The sequence below is a fragment of the Neolamprologus brichardi genome, chromosome 10 (assembly GCF_056152115.1).
Source record: "Neolamprologus brichardi isolate AB-2024 chromosome 10, ASM5615211v1, whole genome shotgun sequence".
In the NCBI taxonomy this organism is placed as follows: Eukaryota; Metazoa; Chordata; class Actinopteri; order Cichliformes; family Cichlidae; genus Neolamprologus; species Neolamprologus brichardi.
In genome coordinates, this window is record NC_142113.1 from 13,354,238 (window position 1) to 13,382,170 (window position 27,933).

General features: G+C 38.6%; 3 protein-coding genes across 4 annotated transcripts; 2 read left to right on the forward strand and 1 right to left on the reverse strand.

Annotated features, from left to right (window-relative positions):
• Nucleotides 1-7,194: 7,194 nt before the first annotated feature.
• On the reverse strand, nt 7,195-20,670 carry LOC118455036 (uncharacterized). Its single transcript, XM_035912680.2, has 5 exons — nt 20,627-20,670; nt 11,582-11,763; nt 11,331-11,456; nt 9,384-9,731; nt 7,195-9,308 (listed from the first exon to the last, which is right to left on the reverse strand). The coding sequence occupies exons 3-5, from the start codon at nt 11,401-11,403 to the stop codon at nt 9,202-9,204; spliced, it is 528 nt and encodes a 175-aa protein (XP_035768573.1). The 5' UTR covers nt 11,404-11,456; nt 11,582-11,763; nt 20,627-20,670; the 3' UTR covers nt 7,195-9,201.
• Nucleotides 14,483-17,363, forward strand: thy1 (Thy-1 cell surface antigen). The gene is made up of 4 exons (XM_087846814.1): nt 14,483-14,567; nt 15,083-15,126; nt 15,212-15,535; nt 15,671-17,363. The coding sequence occupies exons 1-4, from the start codon at nt 14,554-14,556 to the stop codon at nt 15,775-15,777; spliced, it is 489 nt and encodes a 162-aa protein (XP_087702940.1). The 5' UTR covers nt 14,483-14,553; the 3' UTR covers nt 15,778-17,363.
• f11r.1 (F11 receptor, tandem duplicate 1) lies at nt 18,981-27,837 on the forward strand. Of its 2 annotated transcripts, XR_015719711.1 has the most exons (8): nt 18,981-19,326; nt 24,051-24,110; nt 24,459-24,575; nt 25,133-25,282; nt 25,377-25,579; nt 25,670-25,772; nt 25,891-26,357; nt 26,714-27,837. XR_015719711.1 is itself a non-coding variant. In XM_087847218.1 (7 exons), exons 1-7 carry the CDS (start codon nt 19,275-19,277, stop codon nt 26,001-26,003), a joined length of 798 nt encoding a protein of 265 aa, XP_087703344.1. In that variant the 5' UTR covers nt 18,981-19,274; the 3' UTR covers nt 26,004-26,380. The 2 variants fall into 2 exon arrangements, 1 of the variants encoding a protein (XP_087703344.1); XM_087847218.1 differs by lacking the exon at nt 26,714-27,837 and having other exon boundaries at nt 25,891-26,380.
• The last annotated feature ends 96 nt before the right edge of the window (nt 27,838-27,933 follow it).

Here is a 27,933-nt window from a genome sequence, read left to right on the forward strand (position 1 = left end):
TTTTTTTTTTGCATTAGTGCGTCACTTTATTCTTAAGTGTGAATGTTTGTTATTTTATACATGCAATGAGTAGATTTAATGGGGTCAACCATCCAAAGCAATGGGCAGCATGCAAAAGAGGTAAAGAAGAGAGTGCAGTGGATGGAAATGAGTGCCCAGGTGGCTTCTGACAGAATGACAGCAGCTAGAGTAAAAGACAAAAAGACTGGAGAAGGAGCTGGAGTTCACACAAGTAAAGATGCTAAGATCTTCACTGGGACGGACCAAAATGGACAGAAATAGAAATGAGTAAATCAGAGGGACAGCTCATGTTGGGCAGTTTTGAGACAGAGTGTTGCAGAGTGTTGGTGTGACAGACCAGGATGCTAGAGACAGGGCAAGATGATGACAGTGAGAGATAGATGATCTGCTGAGGTGTCCCCTTTAAAGGAGTAAGATTTGTCATTATAGATGTATTAGATTATTTCACTTATTATTATTATTATTATCACTCCTGCCATTGTTGCGCCCCTCTGCAACCTCTATTCTCTTTGCAGTGGCAGTGCAAAGAGTTGTCAACTGAGTCTTCAGTTGCCAATTGACCACACATGGCATGTGGATAAAGGCATGCTTGAGGCAGGCTGTGGAGGCACACCAGTTTTGTTTTCATGATCTTTGTGGTACCAACTGTTTGGCTTTTGAGCCTGGTCATAAAATAAATGGGGGCTCGTCCGGGATATTTTGGACTTAGATATTTTTGTGGAGACTAAACATCAGAGGATTTTTTTTAGTGGGTGAGTGATGGTTAAGGTGTTTACTGTGATTGAGCTAACTCTCTTTAGTACGTTTCAGCAGGGTGGTTGTGCTGCCCCACATCTCTTGTCTGCTGCCCGCTCTCGAGTTTGCGTTTAAAGTTGCCTCAAGCCTAGTATGTCACCGAAGACAAGGTAGGTAAACTTAGGTTTCTCTTGTTAGTATATGATGCTGGGAGTTGCTCAAAGTAAACCAGTGGCACCAAAATCTACAGGAAATTGAGATCAGGTTGAGACCATTGATTGGTTATGGTTTTATGTTTGAAGCAGGTAAGCCTTTTGTTGAATTGGCGTATAATGTATAGTCATAGCTGTGTGTACATCTAGTAGATCTATGTTTATTGGTGCCAGATGATGAGGTTCCTGTTGTTTTCATCAAGATTCATAAGAACATGCAACATTTTCCAATCTCCTGTTGTCTAGTTTTTGTGAGCTTGTGTCATTTGTAGCCTCAGTTTGCTGTTCTTAGCTTAAAGCAATGGTACCTGGTGTGGTCTTCCGCGGCTGTAGCTCATCTGCTTCAAGGTTGTGCGTTGTGCATTCAGAGGTGCTGAAATATTTAGACCAGTCTTTCTGGAACCAACAACCATGCCACGTTAAAAGCAAACTCACTTAAGTCACACTTTCTTTCCCATTGGATGCTCAGTTTAAACTTCAGCAAACAAACTCAAAGTGTAAAGTATGGGCAACTGTTCTTCCTTTTCAATTTAAAGCTACAGAAAATGAAATAGCTCATTCAATACTGAGCTGCAAACCAGGAGAATACCGACATGAAACAAAAAAATGAATTGTGTGGTATTTGGGGCTGAAACCCAAAATATACTGTCTGGGGGACATGTAAGACCAATATGAACATGTGCTAAACTGGTACAAAATGGGACCTTTAATGCTCTCATTTTCTGTGATAGCTTTCTTCACATTCATTTTTAATTTTAGTTTATGCTGCTGTCTATAGACAGCTTTTACTGTGGTCTGAAACCTTTGTAGTTTATTCAGAAAATCAAACTGTAACTTTGCGACCATAAAAAGTCTTCAGAAAGAAGTGAGGTATCTATGAGTCATACAATTAGTTTGCCTCTCAGGAAATTAAATACACTTAGTTTTAACCATACTTCACTTCTGCCAAAGCAAAGCTAATTTGGGGCTGATAATTATTTTGATTCTTTGAAGTAGTGAGTAATATTTGACTTTTATTACTTAAAGTGTGCGTGTCCACATATCTTTCTGTAATACCAGCAAACCTTTGAGTCGTGTACTCAGAAAAGATGCTGTGAGGTGATAACAATATCTATGGTTTTATATGAGTATGCCACATAGAATAAGATGGAAAGCATACTGATTTAGAAATATTTTCACTTTGCTTTTGAGAAAATGGAAAAAGTCAGTGGCCTCTGAGAAGTAGTTTGTCTCCCAGGAAATTAAGTATACTTACAGCCATATGTCACTTCTGACAAAGAAAAGCTCATTTGGAGCTGATGATTGTTTTGATTCTTTGAACTAGTGAGTAATATTTCACTTTTATTACTTAAAAAAGTGTGTATGTCCATATATCTTCCTGTAACACCAGCAGACCTTTGAGTCAAGTACTCAGAAAAGATGTTGAGTATTTACTCATGGAAAGTGCAATAAATGGTATTGTTGCTCTCGTCATACTAGCTAACAAAAGCATAGTGTAAGCAAAATACTTTCAAGGTGACAAACTCGGGGCATGGCTTCACTTAAAAGATCTTTGGTTTTTCCAAAACTTTTGATCACAATCAGGGAATATAAGTAGGTAACTAAAAATTTCCCAGTTACCATTAGTTTGTACAAACTGAAACTCCCCCAAGGCCTCAGTATGCCACAAATGCACTCTGTACAACATGGAGTCTCATACAACAGTTTATAATATCCAACATCTGTGGACAAGCTTTCTGTGAAGGCACTCACAGTGTTGTAGAAGCTGTTATGTGAAAACTGATAAAGTTTCAAACTGGCACTATTTCTCACTTCCACACACATAGTAGTAATGACTACTAGACTGTTGGTTTCAGAAGGTTGTCGACTGTAGCTCCCCATATCCAGTGCTGACCAGGCAGGTACTTCCTCTGACTCATACCGAGGCTTTTACAGTCCTCTCACTCTCTGTGGGAACTGTGTTTGGTTGGCTTTACAGCTCACACTGTGTGATGAGTGACTGGAATGGCAAACATTTTGCCAGCTTTAAGAACAAAAGGGAACTATAAATATAGAAGCTAAATAGTTCTGAAAAGAGATGTATGTAGACACCAGAGGTGTATACATTGTTATACATTACTTTGTGTATGTATAGAATACACCTAACTAGGCATTTCTGCCTGAAAACTGATAAGAGAGACCATATATATATCCAGGCCCGGTTAAAAGTTTCTTATAAAAATATCTATACTTTCATATGAGTTTGGCAAATACTGATATACAAATATTTTCACTTTGACTTTTCCATTTTCTCAGCAAAGTGGCCTGTGAGAGCTGCTGTTTGCTGGTGTCTCCAGCTTGAATAATCTGCTAAATGTAGCAGAGCCACTAAAAATCAGTAATGAAGCTGTTTTGTTCATTTCTCACAAATGCACATATATTCATCGGCCACTTTGTTAGCTACGCCTGTTCAACCACTTGTTAATGCAAACATCTTATTAGCCAATCACATTGCAGCAACTCAGTGCACTTAGGCATGCAGACATTGTCATGATGACTTGTTGAAATTCAAACAGATGGAGAATAAATGAGGAAGAAAGGTGATTCAGTTGACTGAATGTGGCATTGGGTTTTTTGTGCCGTACAGACTGGTCTGAGTATTTCAGAAACTGACCATCTGCTGGGATTTTCCCACACAAGCATTTCTAGTTAAGAGAATAGTCTGGAAAAACAACATATCCAGTAAGTGGGAATTCTCTAGGTAACAATGCCAGAATGCTTTGAGCTGATAGGAAGGCACAGTAACTCAAATGACAATTTGTTACAACAAAGTTACTGTGTGCCTGTATACCTTTGACGGAGAAGATGTATGCCACTTAACTTTCAAGTCTTCTATGTTTGTGGCTGAAATCACAGACAAAACTGTAGCTTGTTAGCTACATCTTATTGGAACATTGCAGGCGCCCATAAGAATGTCATCCTGGCTGAAGATTGAGCCCTGAGGTACAGGTAACCACAGGTGTGCTTTACACTTATGTGATCCAACTGATTTCCATTGTGCCCTCTTTAAACGTTATGTGATGGGACTGATCAGCAGGCAGCTACCAGGTTAATCTCATCATGAATTAATATTTATTTTGGCCTCCTCCCGAGAGATCTGACGCTGGGTGTGCGTGTGCATATTGTGTTTTATATTAGCCGAAGTCCCAAATCCCAAACCACCTAATTTCCTGGCTTTGTGCCTGCACTGCACAGATAAATTAGCCAAGCCCCAGCCCCCTGTGTCGCCCCTCCATGCCACCCACTCCCCCCTTTGAGAGAAACTATCACCAAAGGTCCATCTTATTTATACAGGCAAGGGAGGAATAAACTCTATCAGCTCTGAGGTACATTATATAAACATTCATCTTCCACTCGGTGCAGATATTAATAGAAGTTGTACTGCTTTTTCAATGAGGCAATTAACAACCTCAACCGGGAGGAGTTGGGGGTAGTGGAACACATCTGTGTCATGAGATAAATCTGGTTTGTGATGTGTTGTGCTACAGCCTTTACAAAGGTTTGTATTTAGGCTTCTCACTGACTAAGAGTCCTGTACTGCAGGATGAGGGTGGTGGCTGGGAATTCATTATGTGTATACTTATCTTATTTAACCCATGAGTACTCAGTGTCAGTGAGATCTACAAACCCGTCCTTCATTTTAAACATAACTACATGACCTCATGTTAAACATGATATTATATAACAAAAGGCCTATAGGAGCTATGCTGGAGTTACTAGTTAAAATTTCCCTTTGGATATTCCTCACTTTGGATAATAGTCTGTTGAAATAATCCAGCGTATTACATTACCTTGAGAAACTGGTATGTGTAATATGTGTAAACCGGTATGTAGCTTCATATGTTTTAACATTACGTTCAACAAATCTACAAACTAAACTTAGCAGAAAAAGTCAGCAGATTTGTGTTGGGCTGATTATTTGTTGTAAAAAAGCTACTTGATAATAAATATTATACTGTTGCAAAGCCTTTTTATTTCCTCTTAAATGGAACCACATTTGTAAGAAAAATTGCATTTTTGGGTTGAGCAGCAGAGTTGAGTCTGTGGGTCATGCCCATTAAAAAACCTGACAAATCGTCTGTGCCAATGCCAAACCGCTTATTGTATAACAAACACAACCACACTGACTAAAATGCTGGTTGATGAAATGGGAAGCCACCCCACAGCAGAGTGTGACCAGGCTGCTGATCAACATGAGGTGGAGCTGCTAGACTGTTGTGGCTGTGTATGGCTCCTCCACATGCTGCTCAGGCCCCTGTTTGTCAGTGAATAAATTGTTAACTTGCCAATAGGTCTTGTTTCTTCTCCATATTATTGTAGGGTCTTTATTTTACAATATAACGGCCTGATGGCAAATTTTGTTGTGATTTGGTGCAATATAAACAAAATTAAATTGAATCAGCTGATGTTTCCTAAAACTTTACCCCATTCAACCCTCAATAAACTACACCAAACAGTTAATAGCAGAATCATCAGCTGTTTGGCATTTGCAAGGAAGATATGGCAAGTTTTTCATGGTTGTAACCCTCAGACTCAACTCTGCTGCTCAACCCACAAATGCATTTTCCTTAAAATGTGGCTCCATTTAAAGGTAAATAAACAGGCTTTCCAACAGTATAACAATTTATTGCCACTAGCATTGTTACAACAAAGAAATAAACCAAACACAAATCTTCTTGCTTTTTGTGCAAAGTTTAAAAGAGGAGCTAACAGTTTGTCTTTAAAAGTGTTGTCAATGTTGGTTCTCACTGTAAATTGGAAGTCTTTCTTCCACTACACTAAGAACCCATGCCCTTTCTAGACAGAAGACATTTCCTCTGGTTTTTCTGATCTATGTTTATTATTACAGGAAGTGACATCAGCTTTACCGTCATTCTTTACTATTAGTGCGTCTGCACCAAAGTTTTGAGGCTTTGCAAAGGGCCTTGAGTTCTTCAGTTTCCTTAGCTTTAGGCCTGTGTGAACAATCACAATGAGAAGATTACTCAATTATGACCTTTTTGAATGCTGAAACATCAGATAACCACCTATCGTCAACCACACTTTCAGTTAATTTGGAGGTGTCTAATGGAAAAAATGACGAAAGACTCAGCGCTGCACTGCTGAATTGCCTTTTTGCACAGCTAGAGCTGTGCCCAAACCTGCAGTTTCCTGAGCAGCCACTTTAGGGTGGCTCCAAAAATGAGTCAATCCTAATATGCTCACATGTGAATATACCAACTTATAGCGTGTTACAAAAAATGTATTTGGTCTTTATATCTAAAATACCCAACTGGCCCTTTTGAACTCTATCGAGGCCTTTAGCCAGCTGCCAGTCAAAGCTCTGCTGGTGTCTCACTAAGAAATAACATGGCTTGCTGTGCTGTTAATGAACAGACTGTCCAAGAATGCTCTGCTCCAGTTTTGGCAAGTAAAGTTCTCCTTTTTTAGTGTGTTATTTGTGTGTTATCACTAATTAGTAGGTATCTGTTTCTGGGTGAGGCACAATCAGAGGATGCAGTATTTCTCTCATCCAATTATGGGCACTTCTGGCTCCAAAAATAACACGGCAGATGTGAACATATTAGTTGAATCATAACATTAAAATGCTGTCTCACTGTGACAGCCAAGAAAAAAAATCATGCATATGACTCTGACTAAATAGAATAGAATAGAATTCAACTTTATTGTCATTGCACATGTCACTAGTACAAGGCAACAAAATGCAGTTTGCATCCATCCAGAAAGTGCTTAGCAATAATATAGACATATTACAAAATATATATTACTAATAATATAGATATATAGCTATATTACAAATATGTGTCTATTATAGGTATGTTACAATGTACACGGTATGAAGGTATGTTATGAATATGCTATAACTATAAGTATGGACAGGCTGTAGTGAGTGTACAAGTTATGTACAGGCTATGAAGAGGATAGAAATATGAAATATGAACTATACAAGTTTTAAACAGTTGTAGAACTACAATTATTGTATAATGATTTATTATGTAAACATATGTAAATCTATTATGTTCCACCAACTCGTAATCACACTGATTATAATCAGGATGCACGACACAAAAGATCTGGGCCCCCAAAAAACAAAAACTAATGTTGATAATATTAATAATTACACCTGAGATTTCCTGTAATATAGCCGTGTGTAGCGCCGGTGACAAAAACCCACAGGCAATACAATATGAGACAAGTTTATTTTTACAGCACCTTTCAATACCAAGACAATGAATGTGCTTTACATACATTAAGTCATAAAAGGCATTTTATGTATAGGTCTTTATGGATACTATACTACACATATAATGGCTTTCTATATATTGCAAAAGTGCTCACTCTGCTGGACAGAAATAGTAAGGTAGCAAAACCAAAAAGACTTGTTTTGGTAGTGTTTAGACATGTGTACATGTGTTCTTCTATCCTAACCTGAAACGAGTGCGAGATAAAACCCACCTCTTGTCCTCCAACTATATTTGTTTCATACATTTTATTTCTGTGAAATGAGTCGGCACAGGTCCAAGCAATAAAAACAAACCATAACACAATAAATTAAAAAACACATTCTTTCAAAATGTGACTTGTGCGGAGAAAATGCAGGTAACGTTCATAATTCATTATCTTTATTTTTCAATATAGTTTAGCAAACCTTAGTACACCTTTAGTGTTACAGTAAAACAATCAAAAATGATGACTAGAAGAAAAATATTAGGCCGTCTTCCAAGAATCATTTTCTAAATAATACTGAAAAAAGGTGCCTTGAAAATAATGCCAAAGTTAAACGGAGAAAAACTGCAGACACAATTATTCGTACACTGTGATCATTAAAACTAAAAAATGCATACATACAGCCTAGCAGGGCCCCAAATGTTGGTGTTGGATAGTATGGAAGGTGAGTACATTTTAAAGATAACATAATAAAATTGAAACGCTCTAATATTACTTTCATATTTTGCCAATACTATGCACATTACTGTTTTAAGCAATAGCTTGTTTAAACACCCAAGGTGTGCTGCAGCGATTACTGTAAATGCAAAAAGTTACACTTCCAATATCTATTGCTTATGTTTCATATCTTGGAGATGTGTTTCTGCTGGACTGCTGCTATTTAAGTTTTTATTTAATCAATGCAAAGCTGCAAAAGTCGAAACAGCTACACCAACTCCGTGTCTTTTTGAGCTTTGGGGTGGAATGATGATGATAATAACATGAGAAATCCTTTAAAGTAAAGCCTGAAACGCGGTGGAGTGACTGCAAGATCTTCTCCGAGATCTTCGAGGGAAGGAGCGATCGTCCCAGCTATGTTATTGCTCTCAAAAAAAAAGGTTTTATTTGAGTGATTTTCTTATTATCAGGTGGGCCGTCTGTGCAGATCCAGTGTCCAGGTTTAATTTAAATGAGCTAAAGGTCAAAGAGGTCCAGTGCTAACAGGAAAGGCAGTGTTAGAGCAGTTATGTATTACTGTCATTCAAATGTCATAGCGGCCACATGAATACATCTTTAGGTTTACAGACCGTATGAGCTGTTGCGCAAACTGGTGGCAACAAAGGGCTCTCTATTCTTTTATAGATATGTCTCTATAATAGAAGAACAAAAGCGCTCAGAGATGACCTCCACTCTTCATATAGGTATATATAGACTTCTTCTGTCAGCTTCTCTAATATGATAAAACTTATTTGTAATAAATTTCATTAACAAAATATTTGTATATCTCAAAACTTATTTACAAGAGAGACCTAATAAAGACAGACAAACAAACGGAACCGGTTACGTACTCCCACCATTTGGGGTGAGGAAAAAGAAATCTGATTTAAAACAAATCATAAAAGATTTGTTAGGGAAGAAATCTTTTATCATAAAAGAGAACGAACACCCTTTAGCGCTGCATTCATTTGCCGTGTTTGCCATTTCCACTTGTCATGAATTCTTTTCCCTTGTGAAACAAAGGTGATCAAGGTACTGAGGTGACAGTGAGGTCTAATACATACAATCTCTTACACATCAGCGGTACATTTTTGAAGAGTAGTCCAATGCTAAGGGAGAGGTTATTTAAAATTTTTTATTCAGTCTTCATTTAGAGAGCTTCTACTCTCTGCCTATAACTTGATTTAATGCACAACCATCATGCCAGAGAGAGAAATAAATCGTGTACTAAAAAAGGCCCACTGAGTTGCCATCCTGTGAAAGCAAGAGATCAAGGACTCAGAAGACCCACAGCCACAGGAAGTGAAAACACCAGCGATAAAAGCCAAGGTGCTGATTTGAACATAACACTGATTGCAGAGCAGATTGGAAGAAGCCCTGTGAAGGAGAAAAGCTTAAGTTTAGTTTCCACCGGTGTTTGTGGGAAACAGATAATGAGTAAACGCTACTCACTGTGATGAACGGCCATGCTGTTCTCCTTCCAAGTGCTCCCCTGATAAACCCTGCAGGTGTAGGTGTACGGCTTCTCATCGGCCATCGGCGCCCAGGTGAGGCGGCACAGATTAGGGTGGACCAGGCTTACGTTGCTCCTTCTACGGTCGTCTATGGACACGTAGATGACCTGGTTGGGGAAGGTGGTCCCCACCAGCCTGCTGTCCTGACGATACTCGCAGTAGGGGCCGGGGACCTCGTAGGTCTCCGGGAACTCACAGTCCACCCTGACATTTCGCTCCAGGTAGGTGAGACATGGAAACATCTGAGGCCCACGTGGAGCAAACAGGAATGTAGTCACCGGGTTCACTGAAACAGAAGCAGCCAGGATGTTTGCTCTGTGATGGAAATTTTTCAGATAAGACAATAAGATTTCAAATTTAAGACAAGAACACACAGAGAGCGCAATTCCCCTGAAAGTCAAAGGCTATACTAAAACTTTGATATTTTATGCTAAGGTCAACAGTGGTAATACGGATCTAGCGTAGTATATTAATCTTTTGGTGTCATTGTGAAGTTATATAATGTTGTATTGAAAAAATAATAATTAGTGCTCAGACAAAGAATGTGCTTATCTCCCCCAATATTACTTTTAAAATTTGGAGATAGTCTAACGGAAATAAAAGCTTTTTCTTAATATGTTTAACCTTATGGTTTCTTGAATTATTTTTCAAGGTCACCTTTGATCTTGGGCGCTAAGATATTGCGGTGAAGTTTGAAAACGATCCATGAATACAAAGTTTTTACCGGTTTTCACATTTGGTGTGATCTTGATCATTAAATCAGTGAGTTCAAGCTGTTATTAACAAATTATTATGAAATATCATTTCATTACCTTTGTGTTATAACACTACAACTGAAGTAGAATGTTTTTCACTTATACAGAGGCCATCATTCACAAGGCTACTCACTGAGCTAGCTAACAAGCTAATTTAGCATGTAAACATAAAATATGACCCTGCAAATGTTTTTATTCACATTCCAGTTCATTCACACAACAGTGTTGTGCGCCTTGCTCAGATGAAGAGATTAAAAATAACCCTCAAATATCTGTAACTCAGAATAATAAATGAATGTTAGCTGCTATCGAACAAAGTGCTCATGTGCCAAGATATTCAACAAGCTAGCTGGCATGTGTATTGTTGTTGGGCCAAAGTAATTGTAATTGTTTGATAATTTACATTCTTTATTTTGTATTAGTTTATTTTGAAGATATAGCTTTGCTATTCACACTAACCTAAGAGAGCTGTAGGCTTCTTGACTGGTTGAAAAGAGAAATGGCAGGGACAGCAAAAGTGTCACTGGGAAATAAAGCCAAATTTATTACAGCTTTGCTTGAAAAGTATAGTTTATGTACAGCCTATTCCTTAACTAATTATAATATTAGACAAAGACAACAAATAAATACGAAATAGAATTTTTAAATGATTATTTTATTAAGTGCCGTTTTTATTTTGAACATTTCTCTCTCTCTTTCTCTCTGTATATATCTGACTATATCTATTCATGTGTGCCTGTGTGTTCTCCTATCCACTCAGGTCAAAAGTTATAACAAAGAATTTGCGATAAAATAGTCTTTCCTTGTATATTACATAATCTATATGAATCTTTACTGATCTCTGTGGTGAAACTGAGCAACAACATCTTCGCTGCAGTATCACAGAAAGATTTTTGACTCATCACAAGGACTGTGGAGCTTAAATTTCAGTAACGGTTTTATATATACATCTATATCTATATCTATCTATCTATATATCTATCTATATAGATAGATATATATATAGAGAGAGAGAGATAGATAATATCTTTCATGTTATCAGCATTCTCGTCCTAGTGATAAATTCCACTTAAAACGGGGCTGGGTGCCAATGGATGGTAACAAAAAAAAGAGTAATTAAAGAGACATACTGTGAGTCGTCTGATGCGTTATCATTATGTTGCCAAAGAGGAGACAGCCTATGACGGACAGGTGCAGCTCCATGGCGATAGACAGGCTATCTGTCGGATCAGATCAACCTTCACACCAGCCGGAGCCTGGCAAAGTTCATCATGGGACAAAACGTTAAAGTTACGCTGCCGCAGAATGCCACCACAAGATATGTCAGACAAACACATATACGAGCATGCAACCTAAAGGTGGGATAACCTTCAAATCGCACCTATTAGCCTCCTGTAGCCTCTAATAGCGTAATTCTAACAGGCCTGGATGTGGGACTCTGTCTGCAGCCCGAATGCCGATAGGACTACGCCCCTGCGGTGTCAGTGCACTGCAGCAGACTGCTGAGCGGTCCACGTTTCAGGCGGGTAAAAGTGAATTCTTGCCGCAAAACAAGAGTTCCCCCTGCAGGTCAAAAAGTAGAAGCACAACCGAGAAATACAGCAGTCACTTCTCTGCAAAGTACACACGCGGGTAAGCATGCTGAATCCAAACTCAGGGGGGCTTTAAGCATACTGATAGCTGACATTATTTCTCTTCAGTAGTCTTAAAAAACATTTTACACACGGACAAGTAAATGTGTAGAGGTGGTGTTTGTTATTGCACTGTACTGTATATATTTGCTTCACCTAAATAATGACTTCTCTATTTTTAAGGACTAAATGTCAAATCAGTCAATGAACCACTAATAAGTGGCAGAAGTGGCCTTTAAATTCTTAGGACAAGTAAAATGAGTTTGGCATTTCAGTAAAATAGAGTAACTATAGTATGAATATCCCTTCATGCTCTAGTCTGGTGTGATCAGTGTTTGTTGGTCAACCTATATAAAACACCTAAACTAAAGAGAAAGATATTCTATCAACTAAAGACGCTGATATAGAGCTATGTTTTATTAAACTTTAAGACATAAATACGTAGGTACATTATATTATTATTATAGGTACATCTTGTAATGTTAAGAGCTGTCTTAAATCTTAAAGTCATAAATTCAACAAACATTCCTCAGAGATTTTGGTCCATGTTGATAAGATGGGCTGTAGTATTTAAACGGTGCTCAGTTGGTAGTGAAGGACCCAAAGTGTCCCTTGAGCAGTGTTCTTAGCTGACAGTAGTGGCATCTGGTGAGGTCTTCTGCTGCTTCAGAGATGGTATTAAGCATACCTTGGCTGTAAGGAGTTTTTGTTGCCTTCCTATCAGTAGTCTAGCCATTCTGACCTCTGACACCATCAAGAGTTAATCACACGGAGCCCCATTCTGATGCTCAGTTTGAACTTCAGCAGGGCATCCTGACAATGTCTGCATATATTAAATGCACTGAGTATCTCCCATTTGATTGGCTGATTAGATGTTTGTGTTAAGAAGAATTAGAACAGGTGTACCTAATGAAGTGACAGGTGAGCATATACAAAACATTTAAAAATAAAAAGGAAAACGAGGCAGTTTTTCAGATATGGACATTACATTTTTAGATATAAATATGACATTTAACAGAGACAGATGTATGTAGCCTATAGATGTATGTAACCTGCATTCAAAGTTTACTTTGGGTTCGCTGTAGCTCAGGAGTCAGAGCAGGTTATTCACTATTTGTAAGGTTGAATAGAAAGCACTTAAGCATAGAAAGTGTTTGTATGAATAAGTGTGAATGGGTGAATGAGGCATGTTGTATAAAGTTCTTTATAAGAGCCAGTTCATTTACCATTTTAGTTTATTCAGTTCTTGGTCTGAAAGGATAACACACAATACACATTTGACCCAGGAGGCATACCTCTGTACACCAAGAACAATAATGCTAAGTTTCCTAAAGTGGAAGAGAGATACCAGAAGCATGTATCATATTCTGCATAACATAAAACTGTTATTTAGTAACCATTTCTTGACGATAATATAATACTAGTTATATGGTATGGCAACAGTAAAGGAGGAAAATACTTATTGGAAAAGAACAGGCGAGGGCTCGTCTTTCATCTGCAGTGTATTAGCAGCAGAGGACCAGCAGGGTTCACAGCTACAGAGTCTCTAATGAATACTTTTGGCATGCGGGGATCATCGCAGCCTGCACTCTCAGCTATTTATATTCGAAAAGGAGAAGACAATAAGAAAATGCAAGAAAACGTAGTGTCAGAATATTAAAAGGGAGGAGAGTAGCAGGCATCCTCTGCTATCAGAGACTGCTGAGGGTTGTGCCTTTCAGAGACCTCTGCAACACTTCTGTCAGGGAGACTGCTTCAGCATGGCAGCTGTTCAGGAAGGATCTTGATGAAGTGGATAAGCAGTGTGATGAGGATGCAGGGCACACTGTGGGTTTGAATCTGGGAACTTTAACAAAATCTGGACGGTGCTGAGGATTTTAGACAGTATAAGATGATATTGGACGTTAGATACATTTTTACCCTCACCCCCCACCCCACCCACCCCACCCACCCCACCCCCACCCGATTAAAGTGTTACTATTAAAAGTGTTTTGAAAAAGTAGGTGTGTAGTATCATATTTATGACAGCAATTCAGCTTTACATTATTTGGGTCTTTACCAGATTTAATTTAGTGCACAGTGCGGTTGTAGGAGTGGAAGCTGTGGTCTCTTGTTTGGTTTTTAAAAGCTTCTTCTTTCCACTTCCAATAATGTTTGAAGATTTATCCTCCCACGTGGTTCGCTATCAGGTTAATTAAATGACTGCTGATAAAGTATCAGCAGAAAGCTACTATATGATCCTGTCATCAGCCTCGTGATCTCGTGATTTCTGTCTCCTTTTCTTCGTAAACGAATCTCCACATCTCTGTGTTTAAAATTCATGTTGGTGAAAGTAGCAGGGAAACTGCTGACACACATAGCGCTTGCACATATTGAGTAGATCAGCTGCGGAGGTGTGCCAGCTAATCAAATCCTCGTCACCACGTATCCCTTCTCATTCATCTGCCTCCTTCATCCTTTTCAGAATGAAACCAGAGGTTTGTGTACTGACACGTGATCCTCCGTCCTCTGGTAAAACAGCCTGAAAATCAATAGAAAACCGTACACAGTCCTAAGAAATGTCCCCAAAGTCCACCGGAGCAGCATTTTCTCCCCCTCCCCTCTCTGTGTCCCCCCCCTCCCTTCCTCGCGCCCTCCCTCTCTCCCCTGCTTCTTCTATAAGCCGACCTCTACTGTATCTACCCCCAGCATCACACTGCAGAGCACTGAGGAAGACTCAAAAATGCATCAGAGAAGGTGAGAGGGATTCATGTGCTATGTTTGTGCATGCTGTTTAATCTGAATGGCAAAATATCGAACCGTGGCATGCACAATGCATTTCTGTCATTCGGTTATTCTGGATGAAGTATACGGTCCAGCTGCTCTAAAGCAAATGTTTGAATGCAGGCAAGGGTTGGTTTGCATCAAGCAAATAAAATGAAGTGCTCAGTCTATTCTTTCTACATATCGAGGACGTGAATAATTAGCCGGTATCCTCTAAAGAGGTTAAGCACGGAAATGTGTCAGTAAAGTTTGTACTTCGATTCTTTGCATTGTGAACAGTGAGGCTGGATTGTGATCGATTGTGTAGCGTTAAGGGTACAGCGACTTTTCTGTGGTTTAGCACAGAGCAGCAGAAGTGTGATGTTCATGTCTCCGAAGTGACTTGACTCCACTCTTTACAGCTGACTCAGATTTATTTGGAATCCAGCTAATGTCGAGACGAACACAATAAAAAACTCTTAACTTCCTCTTTTTGTTTTGTTTTTTAGGAACCTCGGGAGAATGTCTTTGTTTACCACCATATTACTCTTTGGTAAGACACGCATCCTCATGTGAGCAACCTCAAATGTATAAGTTTGTGTTCTTAATTCGGATCATCTCTTCCTGCTTCATTATAGGCTTTGCATCTGCTCAGAAGGTGATTCAGTTGTCCTACTGCTCTATAGACGAGGACCACCTCAGGATGGACTGCAAATACTCACTTCCTTCTGAGTCATCAGAAGTCTTTTGCAAGTACACGCACGGTGAACGCCTCTTCGACACCACTGACCCATCGGAGGAGCAGCACGCCCCCTTCAAGAAACGTGCCAAAGCCCGCATCTTCCCAGGCAACATATGTCGCCTGCTGTTTAAGAACCTGCCCAACGGCAAGTCCACCTTCACCTGCAACATCAAAGTGGGCGACTCGGCCCCTGTGACCAAAACTTCGGTAGTCGAGAAGAGTAAGATGCTTATCCTCATGCTCGTTTGACCCATATGTGCACTTCCTGTTATTTTTACAAATAAGAATAGAACATGTGAGCTTGACAAACAAAACGCGCGTCCTTGTGAACCTGTGTTGCTTTTTCTTATCGCAGAGCTCCTCCTCCCCTGTTCTGCATGGAGTGTCCTATTACAAAGCAGCAGTGGCCTACTGTTGACCTTGATGACCTTTCCCATGCTGCTGGGAATTCACTGGCTGTGAAGAAGGCGTCAAACTGCTGCATATCTTAACACTGCAACCATAACCATCTGGTCACTGATGCTGTACTCCCCCGAAGTTGCGTGTATGCACAAAGTGCAATAAGTTAAACTGAATGTACTCACAGTATATATTTGGTATGTCACACACTTGCACACTTGGCATTATGCACTCAATACTAAGCACACATACTGCTGCATATACACTATACTCTAAACTAATATCAGCTCTAAGCTATAAGTTACCTGTTGTATCTGGCAGACTTTCAGTAGGGTTAATGAGAAAAAAAAAGCATGATTTAAAATTGAAATCCTAGATTCTGCAGTGTTCACTATCTAGATTCTATCATCGTAGCAGATGTAGTCAAAGATATTGACAGATTGCTTCTTTAATAAGACAAAAACTGTCTAATTTAAAGGGTTTTTAAGAAGGGATGGAAACTAGTTTTGCTGTTCCATCTAATGAGTGAAATCTTCACAGCTCTAAAGTGCAGCGCTGCACTCTCCAATGTGAATTATTGCTGAGTCACGTCGCTCGTTAAGGTAAGCAATCTATTTTGCCTGACTGAAATCTGTCCCTAGTGTCTCCTCCTGGCTGTCAAAAAATGACAGCAGATGGTAGTGACCTTGTGCTGCACAGGCCCACTAACGGGAGACCGTGCTGTGTATTTGTCAATAAAAATTGGATGGAGCAATGAAGATAGCTGACAGGGTTTTAATGTAAGCTTCAAATGGTGTTTTGACTTACTATTGCATGCAATCAAGTTTCTCTATTCTATCGTGTTCTATTCTATTCTGAGGAGAGGATCAATAGTCTGTATCAAGTCCCTCAACTACAGTTGCAAAGACACCCAAACACAGTTTTTTTCAATTTTGCCTTTCACGTGTGCCTAAAACACATAAGCCATGCTTGGCTGAGGCTTATTTAGTACATGTTTGAAACTATAAGCTAAGTCAGATACTCAGTCTTTATGAATTTATGAATTTACATTAAAAATTCTTTCACTGGTGCAGTATTTTCTCCTGAGGTCAGCCTGTTCCGATGGCTGTTTCCAGCAGGATAACGCACCATGTCACAAAGCTCAGATCATCTCAGTCTGGCTCCTTGAACATGACAATGAGTTTACAGGATTCAAATGACCTCCACAGTCATCAGATCTCAGTGTCATCGGCAGCTGTGGGATGTGGTGGAGCAAGAGAGTTGCATCATGGATGTTCAGCCAGCAGTTTGTGCCAATACGGACCAAAATCTCAGAGGAACGTTTCCAGCACCTTGTTGAATCTGTGACATTAAGAACTGAAGCGATTCTGGAAACAAAAGGGGGTCCAGTCAAGTAGTAGAAAGGTGTATCTAATTAAGTAGCCAGTGAGTGTATACAGTGTCTGGTATTTCATACTATACTAAAGGCGCATATCCTTTTGCTGAGCCAAGTGAGTCAAATTGTATTTGAAGGTGTTGAAAAGCAACAGTGAAAGAGAAAGAAAATAATATCTCGTTTCTATAAAAATCTGTGACTGACAGGATCTGTTTTGAAATTGCATCCTTTAACTGAAAATGAATGAATAATAAAATGAATGAATAAAATTCACACTTGAGTTCAGCTTCTGGAAAGTAGTCCTTGTAAACAAGAAATACAGTCCAGCTACCATTTGAAAAAAAATATTTTACTGATTGTTTGTATTCTGCCAAAACAGGAAGATGATTAATCTATAGTACTGGTACCCTGTATACAGAATAAAGAAATAATATGGATTTTCTTTTATAAAATACATTTTTTTTATAAGGTTGTATCATTAATCTCTTTTTTAAATAGAAATAACGTTGTTAAAATGCACATGCACATATACATTTCATGATCACAAGTATGCGGTGTCTCTATGCCCACATACCTTTGGCTGCATGATGTCATTTTACACCTACAGGCAATTTTAAAAATGCGTCTTCCTAAGAGTGAGCAGAAGATCTGATAATATGTGATCAGCATGCGGTTAAACAGCAACATTTCCAATGAAGTGCCAAACGAACCGAGTAACTCCTGTCATCGTGTTGCCCAATCCCGTGTGCCTGTGAGCATTATTTGAACAATTACTCAGTAACATGCCCGCGTTGCGTAACAAAGCACGGCGTAATCTCAGGGTCCAAAGTACTGAATCATGCACTCATGAAGCCTTTGCACAGTTTCACTTTCCAGCACTTCTCATGAACTTTATCTTACAAATAACAAGTGATAATATGACAAAGTTTTGAATATTATGATGCAAGAAACAGTCCATATCAGCCGGATGTGGGCTATATTTAATCATGAATTAAATATTGGAATTGATTAAACATAAATTCCAATACAATTACTCATGCAGGGGAACTTGCCTTTAAAATGAGAGGAAATAAGAGACACACAAGCTAAAAATACAATCTGATTCGTAGATTTTGAAAGGTGAAAACAGATGTCAGACAGAAAGTCAGCCAGCAGTTTGACACTCATTGTTTGTCCAGATTGCAAAAGCAGTAAAACCAGGCTTACTGGAGGTGGTTTCATTGTTTGGGTTACATTTATCCACTTTTTTCTGTTTCTGTTTCAATAAGGATTCATTAGTTAATGTACCTAAAATAAACATGCATTTATACACACATGCTTATTATGTATTTTTATATTGGTGTGTTTATTAGCAATTCTCTTTTTAATCCCCGTACATATGTTTAATAAGACAGATTGCTCTCTTAGGACTTAATTGTGCTGCATACAGCTCGGCTGTACCTTTAGTATAATGACAGCAAAGCTTGTTTTAAGCTTGTTTTAATGTTAAGCTATATCCCAATTAAAATGAAATGTAATGGTGCTAATAATAAACTTTATTTATGCAGGACTTTTCTTAACAAAGTTAAAACGTACTTCACATAAATACATTAAGAAAAAAAAGGGGCCAAGAAGCACACACAAACATTAAAACAAGGTAAAGATATAAGAATCTGTAGGAATCCATTCAAACAGTGCCATCGAAAGTCTACTCTGTTCCTCACTTCTGACTCAGCTGGAAAACAACACGCCAGGACCTAACTGCAAACGCTTGCATGGCCTACAAACACGCACATCAGTTTCACGAAGAACCCACACAGCTAAGAATGTGTGAGGGTTAAAAGACTGGAAATGTCTCTAGAGTATTGACACAACTAGCCATTACACATGCTTTCCTATCGGGGAGATGTAGTTTCTATTGGGCGTGTTCTAGTCAAACCTGTTTTTCTCCATCAGCCTCTGGGCGGCACCTGACGGGATCTTATTACCGGAAGTTAGGTGTTTGTAGTCACCTGCGCTGATTCTTCAGGTAACAACAGGTGTTTACTCGAGCTGGAAACGTCGAAATAAGAGAAACAGGAGTCGGTGAAACGGAGACCATTCGTTCTTTATTCGACACAAAGAAGATTTTTGCGTACTTTCGGCTTGTTTTACTCGAGAATTTTTTAAAGGAGAACGCCGTCGAATAATAAACAAGAAACCCGACATGACTGTGAGAGGAGTCCTTTGGCTGCTTTTGTTCTGTGGCGCAGCAATTGGTGAGAAAGCTTGGGATTTCTTTTTATTTATCTATTAATTTTTTTTTATGTTTATTTATGTGCTGTTCTTTTAGCCTTTGTAGGCATTCAACAGTTGAAGCTCCGTGTTTGTTTGTGTTTTGTTTTTTTCATTTTTAAAGAAGATAGTAATCTTGTTTTGCAGTAGTTTTTTACCAAACCGTAATTATAAGCTTAACGGTTCTTTAAAAATATGGGCTCAGGTTCAGTTACAACGCCCTAGTCTTGAGCAAAACCATGAAAGGCCATTTTGAATTATTACATAACTGGAACTGTCCTACTCTTAAAACGTCATAACCTTCCGTTTCCACACCACCATTACTTTTACACAAATGTAAAGATGTTTAGCGAGGCCACATTCAATCAAATGTAATTCATCAAAAGAGCTGCTATTTACTTTGGTAAGTTCTTAAGCAGTTTCCTGTCACATGCCCACTTGAAATGGGTCAGTAGGTATCGGTCAGTATCGTTTGTCCTGTTGTAATTCTCTGTGAGGTGCAGTGTGTTTTATATACAGCACGGCTTTTTGCTAATCATCTCTGCAGAAAAACAAACAAACAAAAAGGTGAATCTTCATGAAAAAAGCTCTTTATGGAAAAGATAATCGTAACCCCCCAGACCTGAACAATATCTGTAATATTATTCGTACTTCCGCCTTAATTTAAATGTCATCTCCAAGTTTCCTTCTGCTGCTTGATGGTCATTTGTGTAATAGTGTAGTTGGTTATCAGTTTTAAGTTTGTTTGTTTGTTTGTTTGTTTGTTTTTTAAAAAAAAGGTTAATATGGAGCTGCTGCTGCTTTTGTTGTTGTGATTGTTTTGCATACAGTTTCACATTTGTCATTATACACATGTTGAACAGCTTTTTATCCTTTATACTGTCTCAAATTTTCTGAATTGCTTGCAAGGTGTCAAGTATTTTTACAGTAATTTTTCTGGATCGGCATTAACAGTGAGTAAACTCAAAGTCTGTTTAGGTTATCATGTGTGTATGTTACGTACAAAAATAAAACAACTCCCCCACAAACTTGTAACGAAGTGAGGATTTTCGTCCCCTACCATTCCTCTGTAGCCTGTTTACAGCTCGTGCAAAATGTGAGCAATACAATAAGCACACTCTGCTGTATGAATCAAACTCTGGCTTGTCAGACGAGTTCCTTTAAAACTTGTTCCACTTCTCAGGTACATTTGCTGTCAGGACGTCTCAGTATGTATGTACACTGAAACTCTAAAAATATGCAAACAAGGAAGTCATGGTGTGTTCTTTCAGTTTGCACTCCTACCTTATCTTTCCATCAAACTTATCTCGGTTGAGATTGCCTATACGAAATGCCCACAGGTTTTAGGTTGGTCTGCAATGAAAACACATGCCAGCAGTGTATTTGTATCAATGTTAATCTGAAGTTTAGCTTTATTTTTATCAGCACCTTGTAAAAAAAACCGTGATGAATGCTCACAGAATGAATTTGCACTGAGTTAATAATTATCTGCCTTCTGCTGTAGTTGAAGCTTCTCTTTTCCACCTAAGCTTAGCAGACAGGGCAGTGGTTAATCATGTAACTCTAAAGTAATGGCAGCTGTGCAGTGTAATGTGGAGTGGGGCAACAGATGGACATGTGGTGTGACAGAGAGGCTTTTTACTGGCTGCATTAATGATTTAGTGTCCCCGAAGCTCCGCTGACGTGCCTGAAAAGACCCAGTTTCACCCAGAGAGCCGATAGTTTCACCGGAAGCTTCCTGGTTCAGCAGACAGGAATGAGCCACTTTTGTTTTGATGTTTTGCTTGACCGCTCCCTGAAAGCTTCTGAGCATGCTCCAAGTGTTTAGGCAAAGGGTGTGTTTTTCAATCCTCAGTGCTGTATGCCTGATTATTTACATAATGGAAGATTGTGGTCTACTGGGAATACATTATAATTTTCCTGGTAATACAGAGGGAGGACTTGGGTTTTCTGATCGTGGCCATCAGCCTAGAATTATTATTTTAATTTATTTAAATGAATGAAAACCTTCGATTGTTTAACAAAAGAGACCTAATGGTATCTAAAAATCAAAGTACAAAAAAAATTAACTTTGAAATGATGTTACCTTTTGAAGCATGAGTAATAAAATCTCCTCCTGGCGTCTCTTCACCTATTCCTGCATGCCATGTTTGTGGAGTGTTAAAACTGGGTTCATTAAAACCCAGTTTTCAAAGCAGCTTAAGCAGAGCACTATCTGTGTATGTGTGTAGGGTTTTTTTTTTTCTTTTTTTAATCTGCGTTTTGTGTTCAGCAAATGGTTGGCACAAACTTCCTACTCATGCCATGCTTCACTTTTCAGACAGGTTAGACTACACAGAGTACATTGAGTACACAATGAGTATTTTTAAACCCAAAAAGTTCCTATCCTGCAGGGCCTATTGTTAGTGTGTCATCAATAAGCTTCTTTTTTTTTTTAAAGAAACCATTATGGGGTCTGTGTGTGTCCAAGTAAATGGTAAGGATATCTGTTGGGTCTGTGTTTCCACAAGCCCCACTAATTCTAGAGACTTATTCATCATGAAGAAAACAAGACAGTCGATCGATCGATTATTTGCGCAAGGGAGGCCTCGTCTGTGTCCACCATGGAAATGACCCCAAATCTGACCTCCTCCTGCTGCCTTTTATTGAGAGACAGTTCACACAAAACACATCAGAGCTTTGAGAAGATTTCTTAAAATCACCCCGCAATTCTTCAGCTGAGACACTTGAGTTAGAAAACACAAACACTGCAGTTGTCTTTACTCGCGAGGACAAGTGACAGAGCGCTCGTACACGTAAGAGACACTCACGGACTTGTGGTCTGTCACCGTCCTGCTTTCTTTATTTATACAAGAGAAATGAAAACATTCGTTCAGTGACATAAGCATGTGCATATGTGATTGTGTGTTTGTGTGTAAGGTCAGAACTGCTTGTTCAACTTCTTACTATCGCTTGTGGGAAGATTCAGATACAAATATCAGAACACGTTTCATAAAGAACAATCAGTTCTAAGCAAGGAAAAGATCATCATGCAGCATTCTATCACAAATAAACTTATATCATTAAATGCTTATGCTGACTAAACAAAATACAATTTTCTATTGACATTCCTTCCTGTTGTCAGTATAACCTTTTAACTGAGATATCAGTATGTAACATCTTGTTGTACATTTTCTGTCACATCATCATTAATCACACAAAGTCTTCACATTCCAACAGGTCAGGGTCATCATCATCATTTGTCACGGCTATGTATGCAGCTACCGTGGAAACGATTATGCGGTTAATCATGAGTTTTAGACATGGCAGGATACATGCCACAAAGCCACGCCCACATGGTTCTAAGACAAGCCATTGTATGTATATGTGTGAACTTCTGTAAGAGTGTGTGTGTGTGTGTGTGTGTGTGTGTTACCTCCTGCTGACCAAACGGTCATAAAAGCAGGAGCAACATCACAAGAAACAGATCTTCCAGATAGGATGTATCTGCAATAAAACACTACAGCCCCCCACCCAGATTCTCGAGAATCTGGGGGGAAGGACAGTGGAATTCCTTTCATCAGAGTTGGCAAGCATAAAAATGACAACAATTCACTCTAACAATATCGCTTATAGGTTTATTCAGTAAGCTTATTGTATTTTATACACTGGCTTATTTTAATATTATGTTGTCTCTTTTGGTCATGTATATATGTATTTTTTTTATTTACACTGACAGTGCACATGTGATGAAACGTGTATAAATTACATTTGTGTTTCAAGAGTGCTTGGCCCGTATGCAGCCATACACACAAGCAGCATATAGACAAAAGTATAGAGCCACCTGCATATTACGCATACAAGAGCTGCTTAGTCGTGGAAACCTATGCTGTGAAGCTCCTGGTGCACATTTCTTTTGTGTGTGTGTGTGCTGATGTTAATGCTAGAGGTGGTTTGGATCGCTGGTGACTCAGTAACTGCTTCCACACTGTAATAATGGCACTTACAGCTGATCATGGAACCAGGGGCACCTCCAGAAGGTTTTCATAGGCGTGGCCATATGGGGGCCACTAAAAATATTCGGGTGACACAACAAAAAACAGAATTTCCGGTTTTATTATGCTTTGGTCAAATATAGGTTACCTGAAAAATATGGCAAAAAAAAAGAAAATAAGTTGATATCACTAAAAATATGAAAACCAAACAAGATTTGATGACTATCACCCTTAGGCCCCCCAAGTTATTGTTTCTGTTACAAGTTAGTAACATTAGTTTATGTTAGTTAACTATTGGCTGCAACCGACCAACCAACCTGGTGATGAAATGTTCTGTACTGACAGAAGATGACGCTAAACATGTTTTTAAAACTTTTACTTTAACCACTTATTTCTTAAATCCAGCTTCACAGACAGAGTTGCATCCATGTCAGCTTTTATGAACAGGGCTCCATGAAGTAAATTAGTCATGTATCGCTTCATGTCCACTTCAACACTTGTACCGATCACTCATATCAAACCTTCCATTACAAAAGTTATGCTTTTCCTGTTTTGTAGTTTATTTCAGAGACAAAGACTGGTAACTGTATCATGACCGTGCATTCACTTGCTTCATAATTATATTCCTTTAGGCTACAAGCCGGTTCGCTTAAAGGAAATGAGTATTTTGGACTTGACACTTGATGCAGAATGTTCTATTTATTTACTTGTTTTATTTTAATCTGTGTGTCTAGGTGCAAGTGAGTATTCGGTCACTACTTCAAAGCCAAATGTACGAGCGGAAGAGAACACAGGTGAGTTTTAAAACAAAATTTTGAATACCATACCACCTTTATTTATAAAGCACTTTAAAATAAACCAGGGTTCACAAAGTGCTGTTCATGTAAAAAAAAATAGCATAAACAGAAAATGAAATCAAACATGTTAAAAATAGAGAATTTAAAAAAAATAAAACAAAAAATGGGATTGTGAATGATTACTCAGGAAAATTGCAAACTGTCTATGATGTGTCTGCTAAAATCACAGATTCAGAGGTTTTCAAGATGAAGTCGTATAATAAGACAAAACTGCATTTAAATAATAGACTGCAGAATTATGCAGGTTAATGGTGTCACCACACGAATTTCCCTCTCTCTTTCCAGATGTGGATTTGCCATGCTCATTTTCAGGAGACTTTGGTTCAAACATTTTACTTAGATGGAAGTTTAAGGACCGAAAAGGCTCTCAGGTGTTTGTGGTTCACGATGGGAAACCAACAGGTAAGTTTGACGTTTCTTTCTTTTAACTGACACTTTAATTAGTTTAACTAAAAAACAAAAACACATGATGCATTTGAAATAAAACCACAATTTTCCAAACATTCTATTTTGATGTCACTGTTGACAAAATTCGGTGAATGTAACAAATATCATCAATATCAGTCACGGTGATCACATCGGTGCCTGTCATTGTCCGTATTTATTTGACAGAGATTAAAAGAAAAAACTAGTTCTGTCAGCAATAATCTCGTTAAAATGACGTTAACGGCAAAACTGCATTAACGCGGAAAATCTCTGTTAGCGAGTTACCGCGGATCGCCCCATGCGTGGGGCTGCACGGCGTTAACGAGCTAACTGCACTAACACGTTGACGAGCTAACAGCGCTCACCGAGTTAATGCAGTTATGGTTAACGTCATTTTAATTAGATTAACACTGACAACACTAGAAAAAAACTTTTTCTGTGACCAACCAAATAACCTGTCCTGAAACCCATCTGCTGAATGTGGTGTCTGAATACTTCCATGCTGGTTACGTAATGCTGCGTTTCTTCCACAGCGCCGTATGCTAACCGTTTGGTTGTGTATGGTGATAGCAATCTGAGATTCTCCAAAGTCACTCGTAAAGATAATGGAGTGTATACCTGTGAGATAACCAGTGCTGACAAAACCAAAGTTGGGGAAACGGAAGTGACTCTGACTGTTCTGGGTAAGACTATATATCACATTTACTTGCTGTAATGAAGACCGTATGTTGCCATTTATAAGTGGTCCAGATAAAAACTAAACATGTTGTCCTACAGTGCCTCCATCTGTGCCATTTTGTAATGTCCCCTCATCGGTAACAACGGGCGGGACAGCCATCCTGTCTTGCCTTGATGAAAGCGCTTCACCGCGTCCCACATACAAGTGGTACAAAAACAACGTTCTTCTGCCTGATAACCCTAGTAACGTTGCTGGCTTCAAAAACGCCACCTACAAGTTGGATTCAACCAGTGGCGAACTGGTAAGCTTTAGCTAGTTACATGTGTAACCTTTACTATGACTGATATGGTGTGTTGGCCTTTAAGTTTAAAATATACCTGTGTGGCCACAGAAATTTTCTGCTGCAGCCAAGACAGATACAGCTGACTACTACTGTGAGTCTTTCAATGATGCTGGCCCTCCTCAGAAATGTAGAGCTATGAAGATGGAAGTTCGTAAGTTCCTTTCACACTTTAAACTCCACAAAATGCTTTCGCCTGAGCCATTTCTTCCTTACCTCACAAAGAAAGTGTGCTGGTTCACCTTATTATGTTTCCCTGTGTTTTCTTCAAGGTGACCTAAACACCGGGGGAATTGTCGCTGGTGTAATAGTGGCTCTGCTGCTTGTGGCCCTACTGATATTTGCCGTTTGGTTTGCCAAAAAGAAAGGATATCTGCCTGGTTAGTTTTCCGCATTATATTCAAATCAGACTTTTACCGTCCTCATTGTTCTGACGATGATCAGTGAAAAGTTAGTTTGTTGATTCAGGCAGGCAGAGGTCTAAAAAGTGTATCTGTAAGAAGTACTCTGTGCTGATGTTGTTTCCTTTCTTCCTATTACAGCAAAGAAAGAAAGGTAAGTGCATATTTCTATGCATTTAAATGTTGCTTAACATTATTGCCTTTGGTTTAATAATGTAAAAATGATAGCGATCTATATTTGGTGATGTCAATACTGGGTTTTTTCCCCTCATTTTTCTTGCAGCAGTTCAAAGATGAACACGTCTTACCAAGCACCTCCTAGTGGTGGTGGTGATGATGTAAGTGCAACGTTGCCTTTTATTCCACTAGCGGATTCATTGTTATAATAAGTACTTTTAGCTCTTGTTATAATGAAGTGTGCTTGGTATGTTTGAACTTTGAAATTGCCAGAAAATTAAATTTTTTTAAAAAATTGGAGTGTTACTTGAACCTTCTATCAGTTTGCTTTATCGAAGGTTAAATTTTACATCTGGTATTTTTTTTTCTTTTTTGTGCAACTAGTCTGCATAAAAACAATAACTTGTGTGTCACATGTGATACACTTTGCATACAGGGCTAAAACATGGTATCTGTGCAAAAACGGCTGAAGCAGAGCTTTATTCTGATTGTGTTGTTTGATATGCTTGTTTCTCAGGCGGATTTCACACAGAAGTCATCATTTGTGGTATAGTGTACGAGCAGCAGTGGCGACAGCAAGCGCTCTGAGCGAGATGTCTCTTAAGTGTGTGGTTTTCCAGGAGTTTGAAAGTTTGTACAATGCAGTTTTTATAGACCATTGCAATGTTTTTTGTTTTTTTTTTTAAACCTGAGCCAGCTACAGTAGTCTGTCAAATGCATCAACATGTGAGGTTCATGCAGCAACACCCTACAGGAAATAAAGAAATAGATAACTAATGAACCTCGTACTGTATCTATCTTTACTGAAATGAACTGTGGCCACTAGTGACCTATTTTCAGCAGAGACCAATTTTCTGCTCATCACTGATGTGTGCTTTTCTGTGTGCTTTTTATCTTCTGTCTTATGAAGAACAAGATTTTAAAGATATGCGCTTACTTGTGAAAACAAGGTTAATTAGAGTACCCTTACACCACCACCAGCAGCAGTAAATGAAAATAAATATATTTATTTGTTATCTTTACATTGAGGACAGACGTATATTGCTGCATTTATTACATTTGCTGTCCCATCACATTCATTTCCGCTAGCACAACTCTCTTATCGGTCTTTGTGGGTTAGCTGAAATGTTAACAGAGCCTGAATATCACGGCCACGTTTTTAAAGGTGTTTTATTTTTTTGTTTTTCCTGCTTTTGTTTTTTTTTTGTTTTTTTGTTTTTTTTTTCCAACTACAGATATGATGTAATGTACATGATAATTTTTTTCTGTCTCTTTCTTTGTAAATAAAACTAATTTTAAAATTTGGATAGCTTCTTGGGAGTAAATGGTCACTCTTATACCCCTTTCACTGCAGGAAAATGGTTCAATACTGTTCCCAAATCTTGGAACTTTGCTGCCGTCTGTAGCATTTTCACCTGCTTAAGCCAGAATGACTGTGAGGATTTGGTGCAGTACTATTGCAGGCTTGCTATCTTTCTATCCAAAGACGAAATGTTCTCCAGTTTTGCTCATCTGAAGTGAAGAAAAGAGCAATTGTTTACCATTAGATCCTGATCCTATCTCCATGGCAGGATAATTTATTAGATACTAACAACTTCCTGTGTTATAGACCATACAAACCACTTTTCTGACTTTTAAAGGAATGAGAAGAGTAGGATTCATATTAATCTAAATGTATTTAATGAATTTGAAGAAAATACTCAATCATCATTAAGCCACACAGCCTGAAGAACTTCT

Excerpts from the sequence above, each read along its gene's own strand:
- thy1 (XM_087846814.1), top strand. Across the intron at positions 15,127-15,211 it reads TACCACCATATTACTCTTTG|GCTTTGCATCTGCTCAGAAG; the intron begins GTAAGACACGCA and ends GCTTCATTATAG. Across the intron at positions 15,536-15,670 it reads AACTTCGGTAGTCGAGAAGA|AGCTCCTCCTCCCCTGTTCT; the intron begins GTAAGATGCTTA and ends TTCTTATCGCAG.
- LOC118455036 (XM_035912680.2), bottom strand. The coding sequence starts at position 11,403 with ATGGAGCTGCACCTGTCCGTCATAGGCTGTCTCCTCTTTGGCAACATA. Across the intron at positions 9,732-11,330 it reads AACGCATCAGACGACTCACA|TGAACCCGGTGACTACATTC; the intron begins GTATGTCTCTTT and ends CTTCTGTTTCAG. Across the intron at positions 9,309-9,383 it reads CAGCATGGCCGTTCATCACA|GGCTTCTTCCAATCTGCTCT; the intron begins GTGAGTAGCGTT and ends TCTCCTTCACAG.
- f11r.1 (XM_087847218.1), top strand. The coding sequence starts at position 19,275 with ATGACTGTGAGAGGAGTCCTTTGGCTGCTTTTGTTCTGTGGCGCAGCA. Across the intron at positions 19,327-24,050 it reads GTTCTGTGGCGCAGCAATTG|GTGCAAGTGAGTATTCGGTC; the intron begins GTGAGAAAGCTT and ends CTGTGTGTCTAG. Across the intron at positions 24,111-24,458 it reads ACGAGCGGAAGAGAACACAG|ATGTGGATTTGCCATGCTCA; the intron begins GTGAGTTTTAAA and ends CTCTCTTTCCAG.